Consider the following 20,437-nt stretch of genomic DNA (forward strand, 5'->3'; position numbering starts at 1 on the left):
GTTACTCACGAGACTCCCCTGAACATTTTAAAATTTTGAAATTTTTCAAGATTTTCCGATTTTCCGAGTTTTCCCGAAATTTTTCATCATTTTTCACTTTCTATGTTACTCGCAAGACTCCCTTGAACATATTAAAATTTTGAAATTTTTCAAGATTTTCCGATTTTCCATGACTTTTCCGAGTTTTCCCGAAAATTTTCATCAATTTTCACTTTTCATGTTACTCGCAAGACTCCCCTGAACATTTTAAAATTTTGAAATTTTTCAAGATTTTCCGATTTTCCATGAATTTTCCGAGTTAATTTATTTTTCATTTTTATTTTTGATTTTAAATTAGAAACTCAGCACTAATTAAAATATTACATTTAAAAAACAAATTTTTTGGGATTTAAAAGTGCAAAATTTTTTAAATATGGAAAGCCTTTTAAGTAAAATGTTGCAGATGCCCACTAAACCACGTTAGAACATATTACTTGAACATATTGCCGGGTGTGAGCGTGCGCCTGGTTTGCCTGCCACAACAATAACAGAATCTCTTCGTAAGTGCTCTCTCTCTCTCTTTCTCTTCAATTGTATGTGGTATACATATTTTATGTATATTTTCCTGAATGTTTAACTTAATATAATATAAAATCTTCTTCGTAGACACCAGAATACACAGATTCAGATAATCGTGCCATACAAAAAAAAAACATTAACAAAATTTGTGTATGTGCTGTTGTTGCGATTCTTGTACATAAAACACCGATTTTCCCCACACACAAACGCTCGTTTTATATGAGAGGCAAGCAGAAAGAAGGCTCGTTTCGTTTGTTCTACATTGTGGTACAACACTTGTAGAAGAGATTGCTGGGAATAAACATGGCGAATGGCGTAAAGTGCTGCTTCTCTACTGAACTTTCAACCACATATCAAACTTTTATTCGGTGAAAAATAACATATATAAAGGATTCGATTTACAACAAATAATTTTAGTGCAGAACTCTTTTCCATTCCCAGTAATCTAGAATCTAGTGCAGAGGAATATTCGAGTTAGTGAGTGAAGAAAAAAAAACTACACAATAAATAATGTTATTCAAGCACACACGACGAAAAATAATGAAAAATTTCTAAGAATATGGCTTGTGTCTTGTGTTTTATAAGGAATACTAGGAAAAAACTTTAGAAATAGACACTAGTTAGCTAACTATCCAATAATAATAAAATTAAATTAAATTAATAATAAAATTGTGTTGCGTTTCGTTTAACAATTATTTGTTATTAACTGTGTCGTAAAATAATAACAAAAATTTTAAAATATTTTGAATGTTGTTTCAATATTCAGAAAAGTGTCTAAGTGTGTCGTTATACAGCAAAGAAAAAAAATTAGGTAAATAAATTTCATTCCTTGTCATTTTTCGTGACAGAACCGTAAAAGAAAATCAGAAAAAGGTCACGAAAAATAAATGATTGATTACTAGATTTATATGTATATTCAATAATAATAATAATAATGAGTTGTTGTTGTTATATAAAACACGTTAACAGTAGAGGATGATCGTAGTCGTCCTTTTTTCCATGATAAATTAGATTTTTGTACAAAAGTGATAAGGGGAAATTTATTTTATATTTTTAAGTGATTTTTCAAGGATAAAATGGAATGAGATTTTCCTCTCTCTCTTTTGTCAATCGTTTCAGCTAATATTTAACATACAAATTAAACTTTATTTCTGCTGAGCAGAATAAACTGTACCTAAGCTCGAACTTAGTTTGGGACACAAAAAAAAAACAAAATAAACTAGTTAAAAAAATATTAAATGGCAAGATTATCGCCTGGCCGGCTAGCCTCGGTAGAAGAATCGGCAGAGTCATCAGAAAGTGAACATGAATGCGGAGAACCAGCCAAAATATTTGCTCGAAAGCTTACGACACAGAAAAATGTTAAATCACCGTCATCGGTAAGTATTTTTTTTTTATTTTTAATTAATTTATTTTAAGTTTTGTGTTGAAGATGTTAAACCATTGCTATTTTAAATATGAATCAATCAATAAAAATATTGACATTGCATGTTAACGGGATGAATGACAAGTATTCTGATGGCTGGATGACATGATTAAAATGAAAACTGAGTGAGTGTTTCCCCCAGGTGTAGATACTCGATTGTCAATCATTCGTATTTTTCCCGATTGTATTTTTTTTTCTTAAAGTGTGTGTGAAAAGACACGCGCGCTGGTGGCAAATTTGTTTGCATTCAAATTGAAATGCATAACTGTTGCTTATTATCAACTGATGTTCTGATTGATTTTATGCAGTTGACTGCTCTAGACAGGATATAAAAAAATATTTATTGTTATCGATTGCCAGGGCGATAAAATACTTTTACTAATTAAATTTTAAAAAAATAATAAAAGAGGAGTTTTTTTTAAATTTTTTTAATATAAGAAAAAAGTAAAAAAAAAAAAAAACTGAAAAAACTGAATAACAAGATTAAAACAAAAATTATTTTTTGTAAATTTTTATAATTTAATATTTTACAAAGTACCCTATAAAAAATTAACTAAAAATTTTCACTTAATTAATTTAAATATTATTTTAATAAAAAATTACTTAATTAATATAAAAATCAAACTAAATTTTTCAAAAAGAAAAGAAAAAATAGGAAAAAAATACTTTTTGAAAAGTCATTTTAGAATAAAGTAAAGACGAAAAAATCGGATCGTAAATTTACGGAAAATTTCTCTCATATTGAAAAAGTCTGTCGAAAAAAATCATCCTATCTTATTTTTTCAAAACAGGAATTGATATTTATGCAAATTTAGGTAAATACCAAACGAGATAACTCTAGAAAAATTATTCATGAAATATCAAAACAATAGTCATTAATTCTTATTTCTATGAGAAATTGCGAGAAACGAAATTGATATTTTATGACCGAGGGGAACAAATCGGTAATTGAGACATTTTATTCGTCTGTTGATTAATGTAATAATATTGAGTTTCTTCACAAAAAAAAATATTTGTTTTCTTTTTTTTTCATATATTCACTGAAGCATCAGTCCCAAAGCTCTGTAGAAAAATATAATTATTTACAATTTATTCTAAAAAAAAAGAAAAAAAATATTATAAAGGAAAGTTTTCCCGCTGCTATTTTAATTATCCAATTTTTTGCTCACCTTTTCGAGTCACGATAATATCGCGTCATAACGAATATCGCTCGTCATTAAAAAACATATTTTTTTCATCTTCCTTTTTTAATGGATTTCTCTCATACACAAAAAGAAGTTTTTTCGAGTCATGGTTGGCAACGCTGTCACGATCAAAGGAAATTGCAAACGTCCCTCATATTCAGCGATAATGATCGCTCCAAGCTTGGAAACGTAAATTCCTATTAAAACAATTGTTTGTTGTATGTAATTGGAGATTTAATCCAAAAAAGGGCTTCTGAAAAAGTTTAGTTTTCATTTAAATGCAACCTGGGAATGAAAAAAAATGAAATGAAAACTGCACCATATTTTGTTACAGAGAATTTTTTCCGTAACTACGACAACTGGCACTCTGCGAATGATATTCAATATATATGCAAAAAAATATCACAAAATTGTGTGTTGCCCTTTAACCTTTTAATATATTTTTGTAACAAGCGATACAAAACTCTCTTTTTTGTCAGACAACGAGTTTACCTCATATTAAGTTGAGTCTTAGATTTTTACATGGCAAAAGACAAAATATTTAATAAATTTTGGAATATATGCAAGGCAAGGCGTTCAAGGAAATCTCGTTGGCTTACTTTATTTATTCATTCGTGGTGCGGCGTTCAAATCAAGGTAATATCAATTTACGGCCGTGTGTTTTGTTCTTTTTTTTCGTGGATAATAACGAAATAAAGTGTGTGTAGGAGGGTGGATGAAATACTATACATGTTGTATCTCATGACCTTTACACTACTAACTGCCTTTTTTACTCCCCCAAAATATCTAGTCTCGCATATTATCATGAATATTTGATTAAAACTGATAAAAAAATTTTCCACTGCAGTTCAAATGAAGACAAAAGCGTTTTTTGTTCGGAAAATTGAAGAAACCTGATAACAGTTAAGAAAAACAAGAACACCGAGGGAAACGCTTTGAAAAATATGATAAGCATAATTTAGTCAATGATTATTTTTCCCTGGTGGCTTAACTTGACTGAACTGATTTTTTTTGTCTTCTTTGTTGCTCTCCTTGGCCATTTTTACAACGGATATTAGGTCCATAAAAAATGAGGTCATTTTCCTAAATAAATGTTTTTAATTTTTAGCTTCAAATTTATACACACCAACACACGAAAAAAAGAGAATTAGTGACTGACTAGGGAATGTCGTCATCCACAAGTTTATATTTTTGTGTAATTTAATATTTCCTAAAAGGCAAATTTTTTCTCGTTTTTTTCCATCATAATAATTGTATTACGAAAGCCATTTTTCTATTAGATCTTTTTCCTGTGATTTTCTTGTCTGCCTCTCGTTCCTTTTCGTTTCGTTGTGCGTCGCTTTTAATTCATTTAACTTTACAGTGCTTTCCATAATTTATTTATCTACGTTTTTTTTTAAAGTGAGGTCGCTCCACATTTGTTTTTGAACTTTATATCTTATTCCTCGAAAAGCCGCAAGTCCTTGCCCCATGGAAAAAAGTTTAAATTGTCATCAAAAATTACCGTGATTTTGTCTAAGTTTAATTTTTCAATATTTATTTTTTAAAAACATGAATTTTTCTCTAAAAAAATATTTTTTTAAAAAATTTACTGAACTTCGTTTTATTTTAAGCTTGAATAGTTTTAGCTTTTGAGCTTGGAATTATAACATAAAAAATTAAAAAATAAATTTGGAGCGGCCTAATACGTACAAAAAATATTATTTTTAGAATGAAAGACCTTTTCATTAGTACAAAAGAGAAGAGTAGATGATGACGAACAGAACAATAGAAGAAGGAAAAAACGTCAAGAGTAACGTCAAATGCTAAAAGTTAAATGCTAGGTGGAGTACCATTTCGCATAAAGAAGACTCATTCTAGAATCCTTTTGAAAAATTATTTTCCTCTTATGTTTTTTTTTATTTTATTTTTTTGTATAAAATAGTCGTAAAAATTTTACAAGGAAAGATACCTTCGTTGGAATTTCAAACATTTTGTCGCATGGCTTCCAACTGCGTCGTCAACAACAACTATGTGGAAAGAAGAAATTTAACAACATCATAATCAAATAAATGTTTTTTTCCATTTCACATATGGTTGTTGGATTTCTTGTCCGTTTTCTGCACCGTACCATTACCAAGTTGTACATTTTAATTCCTCCTTTTAAAATGTAATTATGCAAATGACGATCATTACCATAATAATGATGACAGCTCATTCAGGTTAAAAATACACACATATTCATAGGCTCGTCTTCTAGCACACACAACTTATAAACTACATGACTTCCTTTGAAATTCTAGTGTTAGTGGAGTGTGCCTCGTTCAAAAAAGCAAAGTGAAGAAATTTTAGACACTATAAGGAGAAACAGCCTTCAGGTGAGTTAAAAGTACTTTGCAGCTGAGATATGTAATGAAATCTTAGCAGCGAAAACCATAAAAGCACTACAGCACAAATTAGCCAATTATGGTGTTCTTCACTATGTCTCTTCCTGTAAATTTTTGTATTTTCTTTATACATCATATGATGGAACAAAAGATTTTCTGTAATCTGTTTCTAAGAAAATGTATAAAGTTTTCGTTCGGGTAGCAACTAAAAATCGTATCGTATTTTCATTTTTGAGTCAACCACGTGGTTTTCAGAAATAAAAAACTTAAATGAAAAAATAATTGTTTTATCCACGTGATTTCTTAAGCTATAAACAATGTAATTTTTAAAAAATTTCAAAACTTCAATAATTTCCAATCAATGAATCCTGAGAAATTTTTAACCCACGTGACCTAAAAAAAACTCAAACTACGTGATTCAGTAACTAGAAAAAAATTAAGCCACGTAACTTGAAAAGAATTTCAAACCACGTGATCTTAGAAATTTTCAAACCACGTGACCTCGAAAAGCCTTCATCAGGATAATAACGCTTTTTTCCTCAAAACGCGGTAAAAAATAGTAAATTTTTACCTGTGAGGTGCACCATGCTTTACAACCGGAATCACTTTAATTAAATGCAATTTAGTTACGGTTGAGTAAGTGCTTCTAAAAATTCTTCCACTGGAAAATGTTCATTTATAATTGTCTGTAACAATTATCGTTCACCGTGAAAAGCCGAGTAAAAACCATTCGAATAAACCGCAAAATGTTGAAAATTGCATGCAAAACTTTAGTTTTAGAGGAAGTTGTGTGTTGTTAATGCGTTACAGACAGATTGCATTTTAATTTTCTGCGAAATTCGGATTTAAAATGGAAACGCCTTGTCTTTTTTTACATTATATCTGTGGGCTATTAAATCGCACTGAAAGACACTTCCTTGATATATTTTGTTGAATTTTCACAATCCATTACATTCGATAATACATGAAGTTGTTTTGAACACGGACAACCCATAAAATGGATGATTTTTACTGATGATTATTCCCACATTTGACAAGCAATAAAAATTTCGATTAATATTTGTTATTTTTTTTTGTCCAAAACACTGGTATTCACACACATCAAAAATGAGTATCCACCTCATTAATTCTTGTTTTTTTTTCTCGCATGCTAACAGAGACTTGACTATGCTAGGCTAGAATATGAAGTAACTCTATTATTAACACATCACCGAATCTTTCCTCTTTCTACGTGGACTTTCGTACAGCGACATTTCAACTTGTATACCATAACCATAGTTTTATCGTTTTTATAACCACATTATGATAGACTAGCAAAAAAAGGATTTTCATGTTAAATCTGATGTAACATTTTTACTGTACTTCGTCACTCAGTTTGCCTGGGGTTCCATCTGTTTAACATTTCATTTGTGTGTATGTGTTGAAAATTATTTGCACAATTTCTGCTACAAATTGCAACTCATTGATTTTCCTGCGTGTATAAAAGGCAAACTAAATCGATTTAAATAAAAAGAAAAAAAAAACTCAAATCCTCTCGCAATTTAAAAGAATCAGAAAATTTTTCGAGCGAAGAAAAAGAAAACTCATTTCCTGCCTTTCAACGACAATCAACTTTACAATGCATTTCATTCAATTTCACCTAAAACGATCTCCACACAGACGACTGGTATCGTCGGTAGAGTTACACATACATATGGGGTTGAAATATTATGAAAGAAAACTTGATGAATTGAAATTGGGGCAAGCTCTGTGCGCATGGCTTGAACATTATTTTATTCATGGCATACAACTGAACAAGTGACATTCATTCATTTTCATTGATAAAATGCTTTCATTATTTTTCTTCTTTTTTTTTTGTTTTCCACACTGCATACAGAAAAAGTTACTTGCACCATGAAAACCATTCGTAAAATTGCTGTGTGGCGTACGAACGAAAACATTTTCCGACCTAGTTAATGTATGCTCACTTTATGAATGAGGTAACCCAATTTTATTGACATATCCTATGACCAATGTGAGTTGACCATTTACTGATTGCAACAAAAGTTGCGGTTAGGTTAAAAAAGATAATAATTCGTTGTTTCATAATATTTCACAGAAAGGAATTTATTTTAATAAAAAAAAGAAAGAACACACAACGATACTTTTTAATCCCATATAAACCTTGGCATCAGATATAACAAGCTTTATGCATTTTTTATTTTGCCTGAGAATGTAACACACACAACGATGCCAAATGTAAATATTATACTTTATCATTGAAGCAAATAAATAAACATAAAAGAAGGCGCGCGCTACAAGTGATTTTTATTGTTTGTTACACAACACAATGTACAAAATTCAAAGTAAACATGGAAGTAAAATGAAATAATCAATATACCTAGATGTGAATTATTTTAAAGGATTAAATTCGTTTAAGTTTTTCTTCAAATTTAATAATTTTTGAACGGTATCGGATTTAAATTTTAACACTTTCAACAGGGTCTTATGGCCATATTAATTAACTGCTTCGGTAATTTGGTATTTTTTGATCCCCACCCTTTCTATAAGCGGAAACCATCGAAATTCAGTAACTTCCCCTAAATTAAGAAAATAAAGATCTTCAAAAAAGCAGTTCGAATTTCAATAGAAATTTCATCAAATTTACGATGGATTCCAAACAAGGGGGGAGGGGGATAAACAGCAATGTACGACGGCGTAAAAAAGTTAAAAGTTTTTTGTTTTGATTTTGAAGAATAATTTAAAAAGTATTTCCGACTTTGAAAGTTTTTTTTTGGTCTTTTTTATTCAATCGATTTTTTTAAATTTTTGTACGTTATTCCATTGAAATTTGAGCTGAAATTAAAATTTCTTCTTCATACCAAAATTAAACTGTAGCTCAAAAGTAAAAAGCGAACAAACGTCTTCAACTAATGTCTTGCTTGTTGTTGTTGTTGTACAATATCAATTCAGAACGAGCGAAAATGAAGCGTGAATTAAATATGAGATGGAGATTGTTTTCATTGATTATTTCATATCTCTCAACTCTGTTATTATTTTTTCATTTTCAGACGACCGCCACCATCAAAGAAGGCTACTTGATGAAACAAACATGGTCATTCCAACGTTGGAAGCGGCGATATTTCAAGCTCAAAGGCAACGTCCTGTATTACGCAAAGGATCATAAGGTAGGTCCAGCAAATTAAATTACCAAAGAAAACACACATTTCCTCATCATTCGGACGAAATAAGACTAATTTTCCCCAAAAAAAAAACTGTCGGAAATGTGTCAAAAGCAATCCATGTCCTTTGATGTGTTAACTAATCAGTGTCCTTTGTTGTGTCATGTCATGCGAATGTGTCTCTTTCAATTCCACAAGTTGTTACGGGGACATCTATGCGTACATGTCTTGCACACCTAAAATACGACAAAACGAAAGAATCAATAAAGTCAATACAAGTCACGGTAAATAATAATGGTTCTGTTCAAACATTATCTCCTAGCTGTCTTCTACGAGGTCGTGTAAGAGGAGTAAAAAAGTCACAAAAGAAATAGAAAAGTGTGTCTGTGTTGTGTCTATAATAATGTGTCACGATGGTAAAAAACGAAAGTATAACCGATTACCGTGAGAAAATCGTTCCATCGGGAATGTGACTCTCTTTCTCGCTCTCGTGGAAAATGTTTACTGGAAAATTTCTCTCGCAGCTATCTTTCTCTCTCGTACAGTTTCCACGATGAAGTAAACATTTTCCCATCGTACATGCCACACCTGAAGCACAAAGCATGAAGATAACGCAGTGTACAAATTTTCCTACAAAAACCAGGTCATTCCTACAGCTTTCCCTCAGTGCAGAATTGGTGCTCACTTTGTCAAGTCATAAAAATAAACAGAAAAAATCTCAAGACTCTTAATTTGAAAAATTCTGAATTATTCAATGAAAATTTAAATAAAAAAGTGCAAAAACAGGAAAAAAAGAAAAAAGTGATAAATAAATAAGTAATAATCAGAAAATTATTGAAGAATAGCACTTAATTTTTTCTAAATGTTTATTTGTGTATAATCTCTAGAAATAAATCCTACTATAAAAAAAATATTATTAATACCTTCATAAGCAATAACTGAGTGCTTCTTTTATAAATAAAAAAAAATAAAATCCCCTTTTTAGCAATGTTTCTATTTTTCTACGTGTTTCTAGTGTAAAAGTGGAAAAATTAAAGATTCCTTTTGAATTTAAATAAAAAAAATTATCATATCTGTATAAAAGTAAATTTAAAAACTCCACAAGAAAAAAGATTAAATTTAAATAATGTGAGTATAAATAACAACTTTTAATTTTTTTTTCATACATAACATAATGAAAAAACTTTGGGTCGAGAACGAAGAATATTTAAGCAGTGTTGAAACGAAAGAAAAGGACAACACATGTGAATAATTTTTATTATAACGATTTTAATTAATGTCACGCTGTGTGAATGAAAGAATAAATGAATGGAGGGAAAAAGTGTATGAGACGTCTGTCTGGCTTAGCTTGACACAAAGCGACCCGACAAATGATAATAATAATGAGAAAAATGATGGAGCATTATGAATCCAAGTCATTACATTGTCCTTCATTTGTTCGATAAATGTTATTAAAATTTCATGTTAAAGCAACGTGAACGTGGAGCGTTAATTTTATTAGTTACCTGGTTATTAGTTCACCTCACCCGTTTTTACATTGTGACACAATGAAAAAAATAACATACAAACTCATAAAATAAAAAAATACACTATTAATAATGTTCATTACATTAGTTACTTTTGTCATTATTGGAGGGAATATTTTTTGTGTATGACTCCAGCAGTGAATTATAGACAATTTGTGGAAATTACATGATGTCGCGTTTGTTATTGACACACCATTAGGATCGATGAGTGCGTGATGATTAATGGAACAAACTAATATTCAACTTTGACGATGACGAGAAACATAAAATTGTAAGAAACAACACGTTTTTTAAACAAACTTGTATGAAACTTGAAAATATTCATTCATCCATTGATTCATTAATTTTTGAAAAGCTGAGAATACTTGAAAAATTGATGAAGCAAATTCTTGTGCTATATTGACTACATTTAACTACTTGATTTTAGTCACCCTCTCTGATTTTACAATAAAAAAATTAGGAAAAAATTAAAATCAATTTTTTATACATTGCTGTTTTTTTTTAATTGGACAACCTTAAAAAACTCCATTTTATTAAAACAAAAAATACAAAACATGAACTGAACTTGCTTTCATATTATCATATTGCTTTCCCTTATTAAAATTTAATTGAAATGAAATTAAGTCACGTGATCTTAATAAATTTTTAAAAACCATTTTGGTCGATTTTAACTAAATTCTCTTTAATTTTGACTTAAAAATTTATATGCCGTAAATATAAATAATGCTTAATTTCGTCCATATAGACAAAAAGGTTAAAAAAAAGTTATATTTAAAAAATAAATTAATTTATATTTTATAAAAGGACGCGACCCTCATTTAATAAAATAATAATTAAATTAATAAATATAACAATTAAAAATCAAAGTAAAATACGTAATTAAATTAAATTAAAAATTAATCACATTAAAATTTAGAATCAGTTCTTACCTCTCCTTTTTTTAGATCGAATAAATTTTAAGTACACCTATCAGAATTAAATACACCATTATATCAAAGTGTGCTTCCGCAAAAAATCACGACGACGTCACACTTTTTATCCTGACAAACACTAGTCATCATGTGGCTTTGGCTCAACTTTTCTTGTGCCTGCTTCGCTCGTGTGTCTTATCATGTGTAACATCATGACAATATAAAATTCTTTTTAAAATGTTTGATATGTGTGAGTTTGTGTGTTATGTTCATGTGACTGACTTATTTTCTTGTTACATCTCCTTCTCTGATTTCCTTCAATCTTATTTCTTCTTATTCTTTTTCGTCTCTTCTTTCACTTTATTTTCCATTTTGAATAAATGTACTTCAGTGGGTTTTGTGAAAAGAGACAAAATTAACATGAAAATACTTTCAAGCAAAACATTAGGAGTTTACGCACAAGAAAAAAAAACATTTGATTAAACTTTTGAGAATCACATCGGAAATTACTTTTTATTATACGACAAAAACAAAAGAGAAAACTTTTTTGTTCCTGTAGAGGACATGAATTATATGCTTAATATTTTATTTTGTGTAAAACGATATAGCACCGAGAAGACAAAGATAACTTATCGATTGCCAACAAGAAAATTGATCTTATGAGAGTGTTTCGTCTTTGTTCTTTTTTCTTGAGATGTCGTGTTAAGTAAATAAAAAATAATAAATATTTAACACAAACTCAGATTTATCTCTTAAAATTCATCATTTTAATGGAATGTGATTCTCACGCGACATTACCGTCGGTCAATTTATCTTAATAGAAGATGAAATTTTTATGTCAAGGACAAAATTTTCCGCCTTTTTCATTCATTTTGAATAAATACTTACAAAAAAAAACGATTTTTTTATTTACCGACATAAACATAAAAGAACAAAAAAGGTAAATATTACCGCCAGTAATATCGTCAGTGTCATGAACATACCGCCCCTTGCGCCATCCAGTGCTGTGCTTTTCATTCGTTCATATTAATTATTCATCCGTAAATGGATTACCCTTTAACAAAAATTTTTTTGTTGGAATATTCTTTTTATTTACATACCTTCATTTTTTCGGACTTAGACACCAAAGGATACAGCACTAATGGTGGTGTGGTTTAAAGAAGCAAGGACAACGGAACAACTTTTTGTCTGTTGTTTATACTACATTTTCTACACATAAATAATTACTTGTTATATCATTTAAAAAGGTTGTTCTTTTTTTTGTCTCTTTTGCATGACAAGTGATTTAAGTATATAAATCCAAAGAAATAAAAAATACCTGACGCCTCCATTTCGGACTACAAAAAATAAATTAGCCTAAAAAGTTTTGTAAACATCCAACAAGCACACGAAAAAGGTCAACACACAACGACGACGTGCATAGAAGAAAAAAATGTTTATGACCCATCCTTATTTTTAAATAAATTTGGATGACTTTCTTTTCTTTCCTTTATTTCTTTGTCAGGAGCGAGAAAGTTATTTTATACACAATTTCATCCTTTTGCATATTGAGTTGAACTTGACGGAGAAAATAATTTTTTGCTAAAAAGAAGAATCGATAAAATTGACTTGTAAAGAAGAAAAAAAAAGTAACAGAAAATATTCGGCCTTAAGGCAAATCCCTCTTTTTTTGCTCGAAATTGACGATTGATTCATGTAAATATTTTATGTACACATAAATGACTTCTCAAAAAATATATATGTATATTTTGTAGGTACATTTTGTACACAAAAGCATGTTTTCTTCACACAAAAGAAAAAAAGAAGAAGAATGTTAAGCTTGTTTGATAGTTTATGAGAAATATTTTATTTTTTTTTGCGACATTATTTTGCGGTAGACTGGTACTGACGATTTTTTTGTTGTTGTAGAACGCGCGAAGAAAATCCATATTCAGGCAAACAGACAAACAAAACAAAAAAATATATATTTTCATGTCAAAAGGGTCTCGAGCAGCAGAACAAAAAAAATTTAGGTACATGAATATAAATGGAGATTCAGAAGACTGCTTACAATGTAGAAACTCTGTCTGCGTGTGATATGTATTATATTTTTCAATGCCTACAAGCAAATATTGTTCTTGTTTGTAAAACTTTATTAGAGGCAGTGTGTGTTTTTTAGTGTACTCAAGTACTTTAGAGGAGAATTACAGCGCAGAGAAAGTAATTTTGAGACGATCTCGTGTCATTCCGTCACGCACTTTAATTCGAAATTTGTTAAACGAACCCAAAATAACAATAAAAACCAATTATTCCTGTTTCTCAAAACTGACTCTTTGTGGATCGTACTTTTAATTACAGTAGAATTTCATTAGTTTGTGGTAAGAATGCAATTTCATGCAATCTATTTGTTATTAATATAAAATGCGCATGAATATTTTAAAGCTTTTTGATGTTTTGTTAACCAAATGTATTTTATCACGTATGAATTTAGTGAATCTAAAAAAGGAATAACCGTTACATGCAATTTTGAGTTTTTGTAGCTTAACTTTATTTCACTTTTGACCTTTGTACATTTCATTGCACATATTTAAACAAAGCAAATGTTTTTGACATATTATAATAAAATTTTAGGCTAAAATTTTACCATTTCTTGAAAGTTTTTGTATTTAAAAAAAAAAAAATTTACAAAAATTTTTCTAATTTTTTGTCATGAATTAAAATTTTTAGTGTGGATTAAAAAAAATCAATATTTAATTCAATAATTTCAATAAAAAAAAACACCATTTTTAATACATTTTCTTTTCTGTTTTAAAATATAGGTATAATAAAATGGAAGAAAATAGGAGCATGTCACTTTAACTCTTGCTTACTTACAAGTTAAGTGGTAACAACAAACATGAATGCAAATCATCTTCTGTTGTTCACAAGTTTGCGAACGTTGAAAACTTTACATTTTGTCACAATACACAATCTTTTTATTATCACTATTTACTTTTTGTATAAAAATCTTCTCTCGTGTCTTGTATTTTTGTCTCGTTCTTTACAACTAAATATTCAGAGAAGTGAGTTGTCATGAACTAGAAAATCATTTGAATACAAAAAAAAGAAACAAAGATTATAATTTTCTAAGTGGCATACTGCTTTCACTGTTTTTGGTCTATGAAAGACATCTGCTTCTGAAAAAGAGATGAAATTTTTAATCAGCTGATGTTTCGGATAAACTTGAATATTGTTTCGATCCATAAAGAACACGAATAAAAAAATAACCAAATTTGACAGAGAGGGATGAGAAATGAAAAATGACGTGTTTGTGAGAGAAAAAAAATAAATAAACCCGAGTTAAAGGATCGTTCAAACAAAATGTTATTCAAAACTTTTCCTTTCCTCCCGTCATCATTTCTCACATCACTTGCGATAAAAAAAAAGTTCGTCTTTTGCCTGAGCTCACGTATTGAATTTCGCAATTTTTTAATTTCGTTTTTTGTTATTCATAAACGCTCGGCAAAAAAATAAAAGCTGTAGGAGTGTAGATTACATTGTTAAAATATTTATTATAGAAAGTGTCATTATTGTTATATCGAATGTTGTGTTGTCGTTGTTGCTCTTGAGAGGGGCATCTGAGCTCGTAGGATTAAAACAAATGAGAGGAAAAAAGAGAAATTACTTATCCCCCTTGGCTTGGATGGTATCCAAAAATAAAAGAGCCTGAAAACAATCTAAATTAATGGGCATGATAGAGAATGAACAGATTAATGGATGGAAAACGGTCACACATAAAATAAATTGTCGTGCTTGAAGCAAATAATAATTTAACAACAATTTATTTTTTCGGTTACGATCCTTTCAATTTATTTCACAATTTTATAACAATAGCCTGGTTGACTTAAAACTGTTGAAATATTTTTTTTTTAATGAAAGCTAAACAAGACTTTAATTATTTAAAACTCGGATAAATATTAAAGTAGCTCAATGAACCCTTTTTGGACGAAATGTCAAAGCACCTGCTGCCAAGTATTTAGTATTCATAAATAATAAGCTTTGTACTTGGCAGGTTCCTTAACAGATATCAAAAATGATATCTGAAGCGAAAGAAGATATTATTAGGTCCCATGTCAAAAACTGACAAAAAATGTCCTTCTTCTTGCCCAAAAACGACGATGATAAGGATATTGAGTAGACGACAATAATGATGGTGCTCCCAAAATCGTTACACTTTTCCACATTATCTCAATTCTATTCCGTTTTATTGTCTTTTTCGGACTTGGTGTTATTTTTTCATCAGAGAAAAATCTCACGTATTTATCTAATTTTCGATGCAAGACAATGGGAAATATTTAAGAAAAGAAAACGAAAGAAAATTAACTAATGACGACTTTTTTTTGTTTTTTTTCCACAACATTATTGGTTATCAAATTTCAATTAAAAAATTTAATTTTGTATGGTTTTTATTCAATTATGAGGAAAATTTTTATTTTATATTTTTCTATATAAAAAATAAAATAACGCACATTAAAAAGTCAGGACTCTCCTACACACGAAAAACTTTTTAGATTTAATCAAAAAGTTTTGCAGTGGATGATTTTTTATTTCAACAATATATAATTTATCATTAAAAACTTGAGATTCTTGAAATATTGGTAAGATGACTCTAATTATGAGAAAACTTCAGCAATGCAAAACAAGAGTTAAAAACTACTTTGTCTTTGCTTCAGTTGCAAAGTACAAGAAAATCATAAAATTTAAATGGATAGATGAAAATCCAAGTTTTCCTATCATTAATAATAATTTATTTTGATATTTGTGCAAATATCAATAAAAAAAAAGATTTTACAAATATTGTTTGTTTAGGACAACAGTAGCAAAGTGCCTTGAGATTGACAGTCAAGGTTTATGATAATATTGACCAGCGGATCTTATTTCAGTATCAAAACAAAAAAAAATCTTTCCGGCGATTTCAGGCTTTTAAAAGATCTCGTGTAAAAAGAAGAAAAAAAAAACAAAATCAACTATGCATGAAAATCTTCCTAAATCAATTTTCTTGAACTCTGAACCTTCCAAAAACCCCTTTTTCGACGATCTTTTATCGATTTTCATACCAAGATAACAAAATATAATAGACATAAGACACTTGTCACACCTTCATAATAATTTTCAGGTAAATAAATTTTCGCATCCCTTTGTGTTGGGTCGCTTTTTTGGTCCTTTATTCGGTCGATTTTAAACACAAAACAATAAATTTCTGTTTTTTGGTTATCGTATAACTTAATCTTCTGCTACGATATATTATTAACAGCATTTATTCAGTCATTCGTGATTCCGGACTTTTGAAGATAACCGAGAGAAAAGAGTAAAAGGAAATAAATAAAAAAGGTGAAAAATTGTTGAATGAGAGAAAAAATTAATTTACAAAAAAATGCAGAGGAATGGTACAAAAAGAGTAAAAAATGTTTGCTCAAGAATGTTCATATTTTTAATTATTTAACTTTTAATTATGTACTCATTCGTTCTTTTTTGCGTTTCTTCATCTTTTTTTCTCGGAAACAGTCATTCATATAATATTTATCACATTTAATTTTCTTTTATTTTCAACACAGCTTTTCTTCTGTGTGAACGTTAATCAGAGAGAATAATTATTAATCTAGAAGTCAGAGTCTAGACAAAGCAATTTCTATAAATTAAGGCTCTGGAAATCTCTTTTTTTTCAAAAGAGGTCAGGTAAAATGACCTTTATTTGTCCATATGAGGCAATAAATAATATAACATTATACAATGTCCCTGAAGATAGAAAAGAAATGTATTCGACATTTATATTCATGTATGTTGAAAACCTTCGAGTGCACTATTGTAATTTTATAGCATTTTACATGTTTGTTGTCTGTCTGGTCATGCAAACATGAAATATAAAATAATTAACATACACAAATTTTCAGTCTCAAGTGTTTGTAAATGTAAATAAATGATGAAATTTTCGTTAGAAATTTTCAATCGCATCATCGTTACGCATATGAATCTCTCGCATCAATAATTTTATTGTTTGCTTACTTTCTTGGTATCATCATCATTATTATTATTTTTCGTTGTGTTGGAATCTGTTTACCCGATCAATATTAATTTTTACCCATGTTTCCTGTGCTCTGTTTTTGCTTGGAAGCATATTATGTTATGCAGTAAACATTGTGTTAAAAATACAAAGTACATATTTATCACAAAGGAACGGAAGAACATCCATTAACATCTTCATAAGTTACGTACACACAGAATGAAAAATCACTAGGTCTATAATTGAGCCAAAAAATACTTGTTTTCGACTAAGACTCTTAGTCTAAGAGTTAAAAAAAATAGATTTAAAATATTTCTAGTCGGAATCTATAAAATTTACAAAAATTCAAGTTTTTGATGTCAACTTTTTAAAAAAGATTAATAATAAGGCCTTCCAAGATTTCATTGGAGATTTTTTCCTAATTTTTTTTTTTTTTGAGAAAATTTTTCTCTGAAAAGTTAAACTCTTAAAAAAAGCCCCATTGCCTTTAATACAGTTACATTGTCCTAGTTCTAGTGGACGTTAATTAAGGAAATAATAGCGGTTTCAAGTGCTTCTCTTCTCTTGTACTCTACATTTTTATACGAATAAGCTTTCTAGTGGCTCTAGACTCTAAAGTTTCCTCTTAGTGAATTCCCAGTTGTTACCTTGTTTCGACTTTCCTAGGAAAAAAACAACCCAGTGGTTTTCCATTGTTTGTGTAAAATTCAATGGAACATAAAATGCAAATGCACTTATCAATCTCTGTAGTTTCTTGTACATGATAAATAATCTTGTTTCTTGTCTCAACGTCAATTAACGTAAATTTCTGATTGTCATCTACAAACTAAGTTGTGAAATTAAAATTTTCTATATTTTAATGTTTACAAGAGTTTCTGGTTTGTCTCGTTGGGAAAACGTTGGATGTTTGTAATCTATCTATTTAATGTTGAAAAAAGAATCCTAAGAAAAAAAAACGTAACAACCACGTGGAAGCAATATCAAAGCCTCGTGTGAATAATTTCATTCACTTTTCATGGTTTTCTGGGAAAATTATAAGAAAATTACGTCTTATTGTCAATCTGTAAACCCTGTCGATTTTTCTGGTAGGGCTTTATATGTCAAGGACTAAGTATGTTTGCTTTCACAAAACGTATTTTCTTTCTACACCTCAAAAAATACGCACAAGTCATCCATTTCCTTTTCAATCACTCCCATTATTCTTGTGTTTACACAGCCAAAAAGCTTTTATCGCTTAGCTAGGATTTAATTGGCAACAATTTACGGTTTTCCTGAATTGTGTTTTTTTTTGTGTCTGCTCGTCCTTCCATTTTCTGCTTAACATTTTGTCGGAAAATTGTTTACATTAGGCACTGACAGTTAAAATGCTTTTACGTTGACGTGTGTAAGTTGTACCAAAACAAAATATTCAGTACATGTACCATACAATTAGACTGCACATTATAAATAACCAATAATTCCATTTTATTCGTGCGTACGCGTTCCGAAACTCAAGCAATATTCCAGCGAATATTTAACGAATTGTAGGTATAAATTCAATCAATATTCATCCAATCATGTATTCCCTGAGAGATTTCATTTCTTCTCTTCCTTCGCCTGACAATGGCATGTAATAATAATAATTACGATATCGATACACACGAAAATAAATTTGGGAGAGAAGCGATAAAATTTTTTTGTTACGAGATGATGCCATGAACATTAATCTGATAATTATTTTGGGACAGGTAACGATATTTATTTCGGCAAATGATGATTATGATGATGATAGGATTTTTTTTCATTCTTTTTCTCTGAGATTATTGCGGGATATTGGAGATTAGTCGTCATCGATACTTTAATTGGAATAAAGAATATTGAAGCACAATTTTATATTAAATGTACAACCAACAATGGTTATCCTCAGTTTAATGGTTTTCAAGTGCTTTACAAAAAAAATCTACTTAATTGGAAAATTTTCCTTGAATTTACGGTCTAGACATTTCATTTTGGTATGAGTCTATTTTTTTTTGTAAATTATTTACCTACCTAGAGGAATAATATTTTATTTTTTTGAGTTCATAAGGTTTAATATCGATTGTTTTTTGATCAAATTTTTTTTTATTAAATATTTACTTACTTGAAAAAGGTGTTAAAAAATTCATCAACATTTTCTCGGATTAGTCATCAAGGACAATGAAGGATTACTCATTCTTCTTTTGTTTCGATTAAACTCTTATTTTGAGACACATGCACAAAAAACGGAAGAAACAACATATCGTTCATTCATTTGATTATATTACGTTGTTTTTATGTAAAGCCCCAGATATGCTTAAATTCCCAGATGTGGCAGATGTTTTTTTTTGTTATTTTTCTTTTATTCTTGCCTACCCGCAAAGTATTTTGATGATTTATTCGGTTACATTATTCTTTCTAGCTCGCAAGCATCTTGTGAGACACGCCATTCATGCCAACTGAAAAAGATGGAAGCAATGAATAATATATCAAAATGAATGCGATCCCATTAGCTTGTGATCCTTTGAAGATTTACACCTTTAATATATGGGATAACATAAATCTTTGAAACTCCGGGCGATTTTTTGTCCATTCGATGGATTATTTGCAGTGCAATGTTGTGAATTTTACATCACAAGTACCCTTTTCATACGTTTTGATGATCTCTATAGGTCTTTGGATCGCCGTGATGCCATTTTCAAACCTAATAAACAAAAATAAAAATTTATGCAAGTAGTGAACAACACAAAAAATCGCATAATTGATTTTTTTAACTTACCTTCGTTAAAACGATCACAAAAGTCAAGTTTTCACTCTAGCTGGAAATCCTTTTGAAATTTTTAAATGCAGGCTGCTTACATGTTTATATGTAGTATAATCAAATTTGCTGCTTAAAATGTTGGTTCGTTAAAAATGTTTTTTAAGAGGTTAAGAGGAGGTACTTCAAACTTTTTACGTATATTTTTTTCAAAAGCCATTAAAAAACTATGTAAAAAGGATAAATAAAAAGGAATTTATGAATGAACATCGTCTGTTACACATAAAAACATGACTTTGTGAACAAAGGAAAGTTTATGGATCTCCTTTTTATGGAATGTTTTGCGATACAATCCCCCTTATTAGTACATATAAAATGTTGTAGTAAAATTTAAACAATTTTCAGAGTTCATAAAGTATTAATTAGTGAACATCTTTTGTAACTCTAGTTAGGTACATCTTTTTCCTATCAAGTTATCGTGTAAGATTTTACGTTTTCCTCCACATCTCTGGGATATTCAGTTTATGTGACTGA

At 29.4% G+C, this 20,437-nt stretch overlaps 1 protein-coding gene across 1 annotated transcript in view; it reads left to right on the top strand.

Annotated features, from left to right (window-relative positions):
* Positions 1-1,692: 1,692 nt before the first annotated feature.
* Positions 1,693-20,437, top strand: part of LOC134833126 (diacylglycerol kinase eta) — a 33,781-nt gene continuing 15,036 nt past the window's right edge. The window contains exons 1-2 of the mRNA XM_063847350.1: positions 1,693-1,937; positions 8,585-8,701. Of these exons, the coding sequence (XP_063703420.1) occupies positions 1,797-1,937; positions 8,585-8,701 (258 nt within the window). The 5' untranslated portion in view covers positions 1,693-1,796. The remainder of the gene's footprint in view (positions 1,938-8,584; positions 8,702-20,437) is intronic.

Source organism: Culicoides brevitarsis, chromosome 1 (assembly GCF_036172545.1).
Source record: "Culicoides brevitarsis isolate CSIRO-B50_1 chromosome 1, AGI_CSIRO_Cbre_v1, whole genome shotgun sequence".
Classification (NCBI taxonomy): domain Eukaryota; kingdom Metazoa; phylum Arthropoda; class Insecta; order Diptera; family Ceratopogonidae; genus Culicoides; species Culicoides brevitarsis.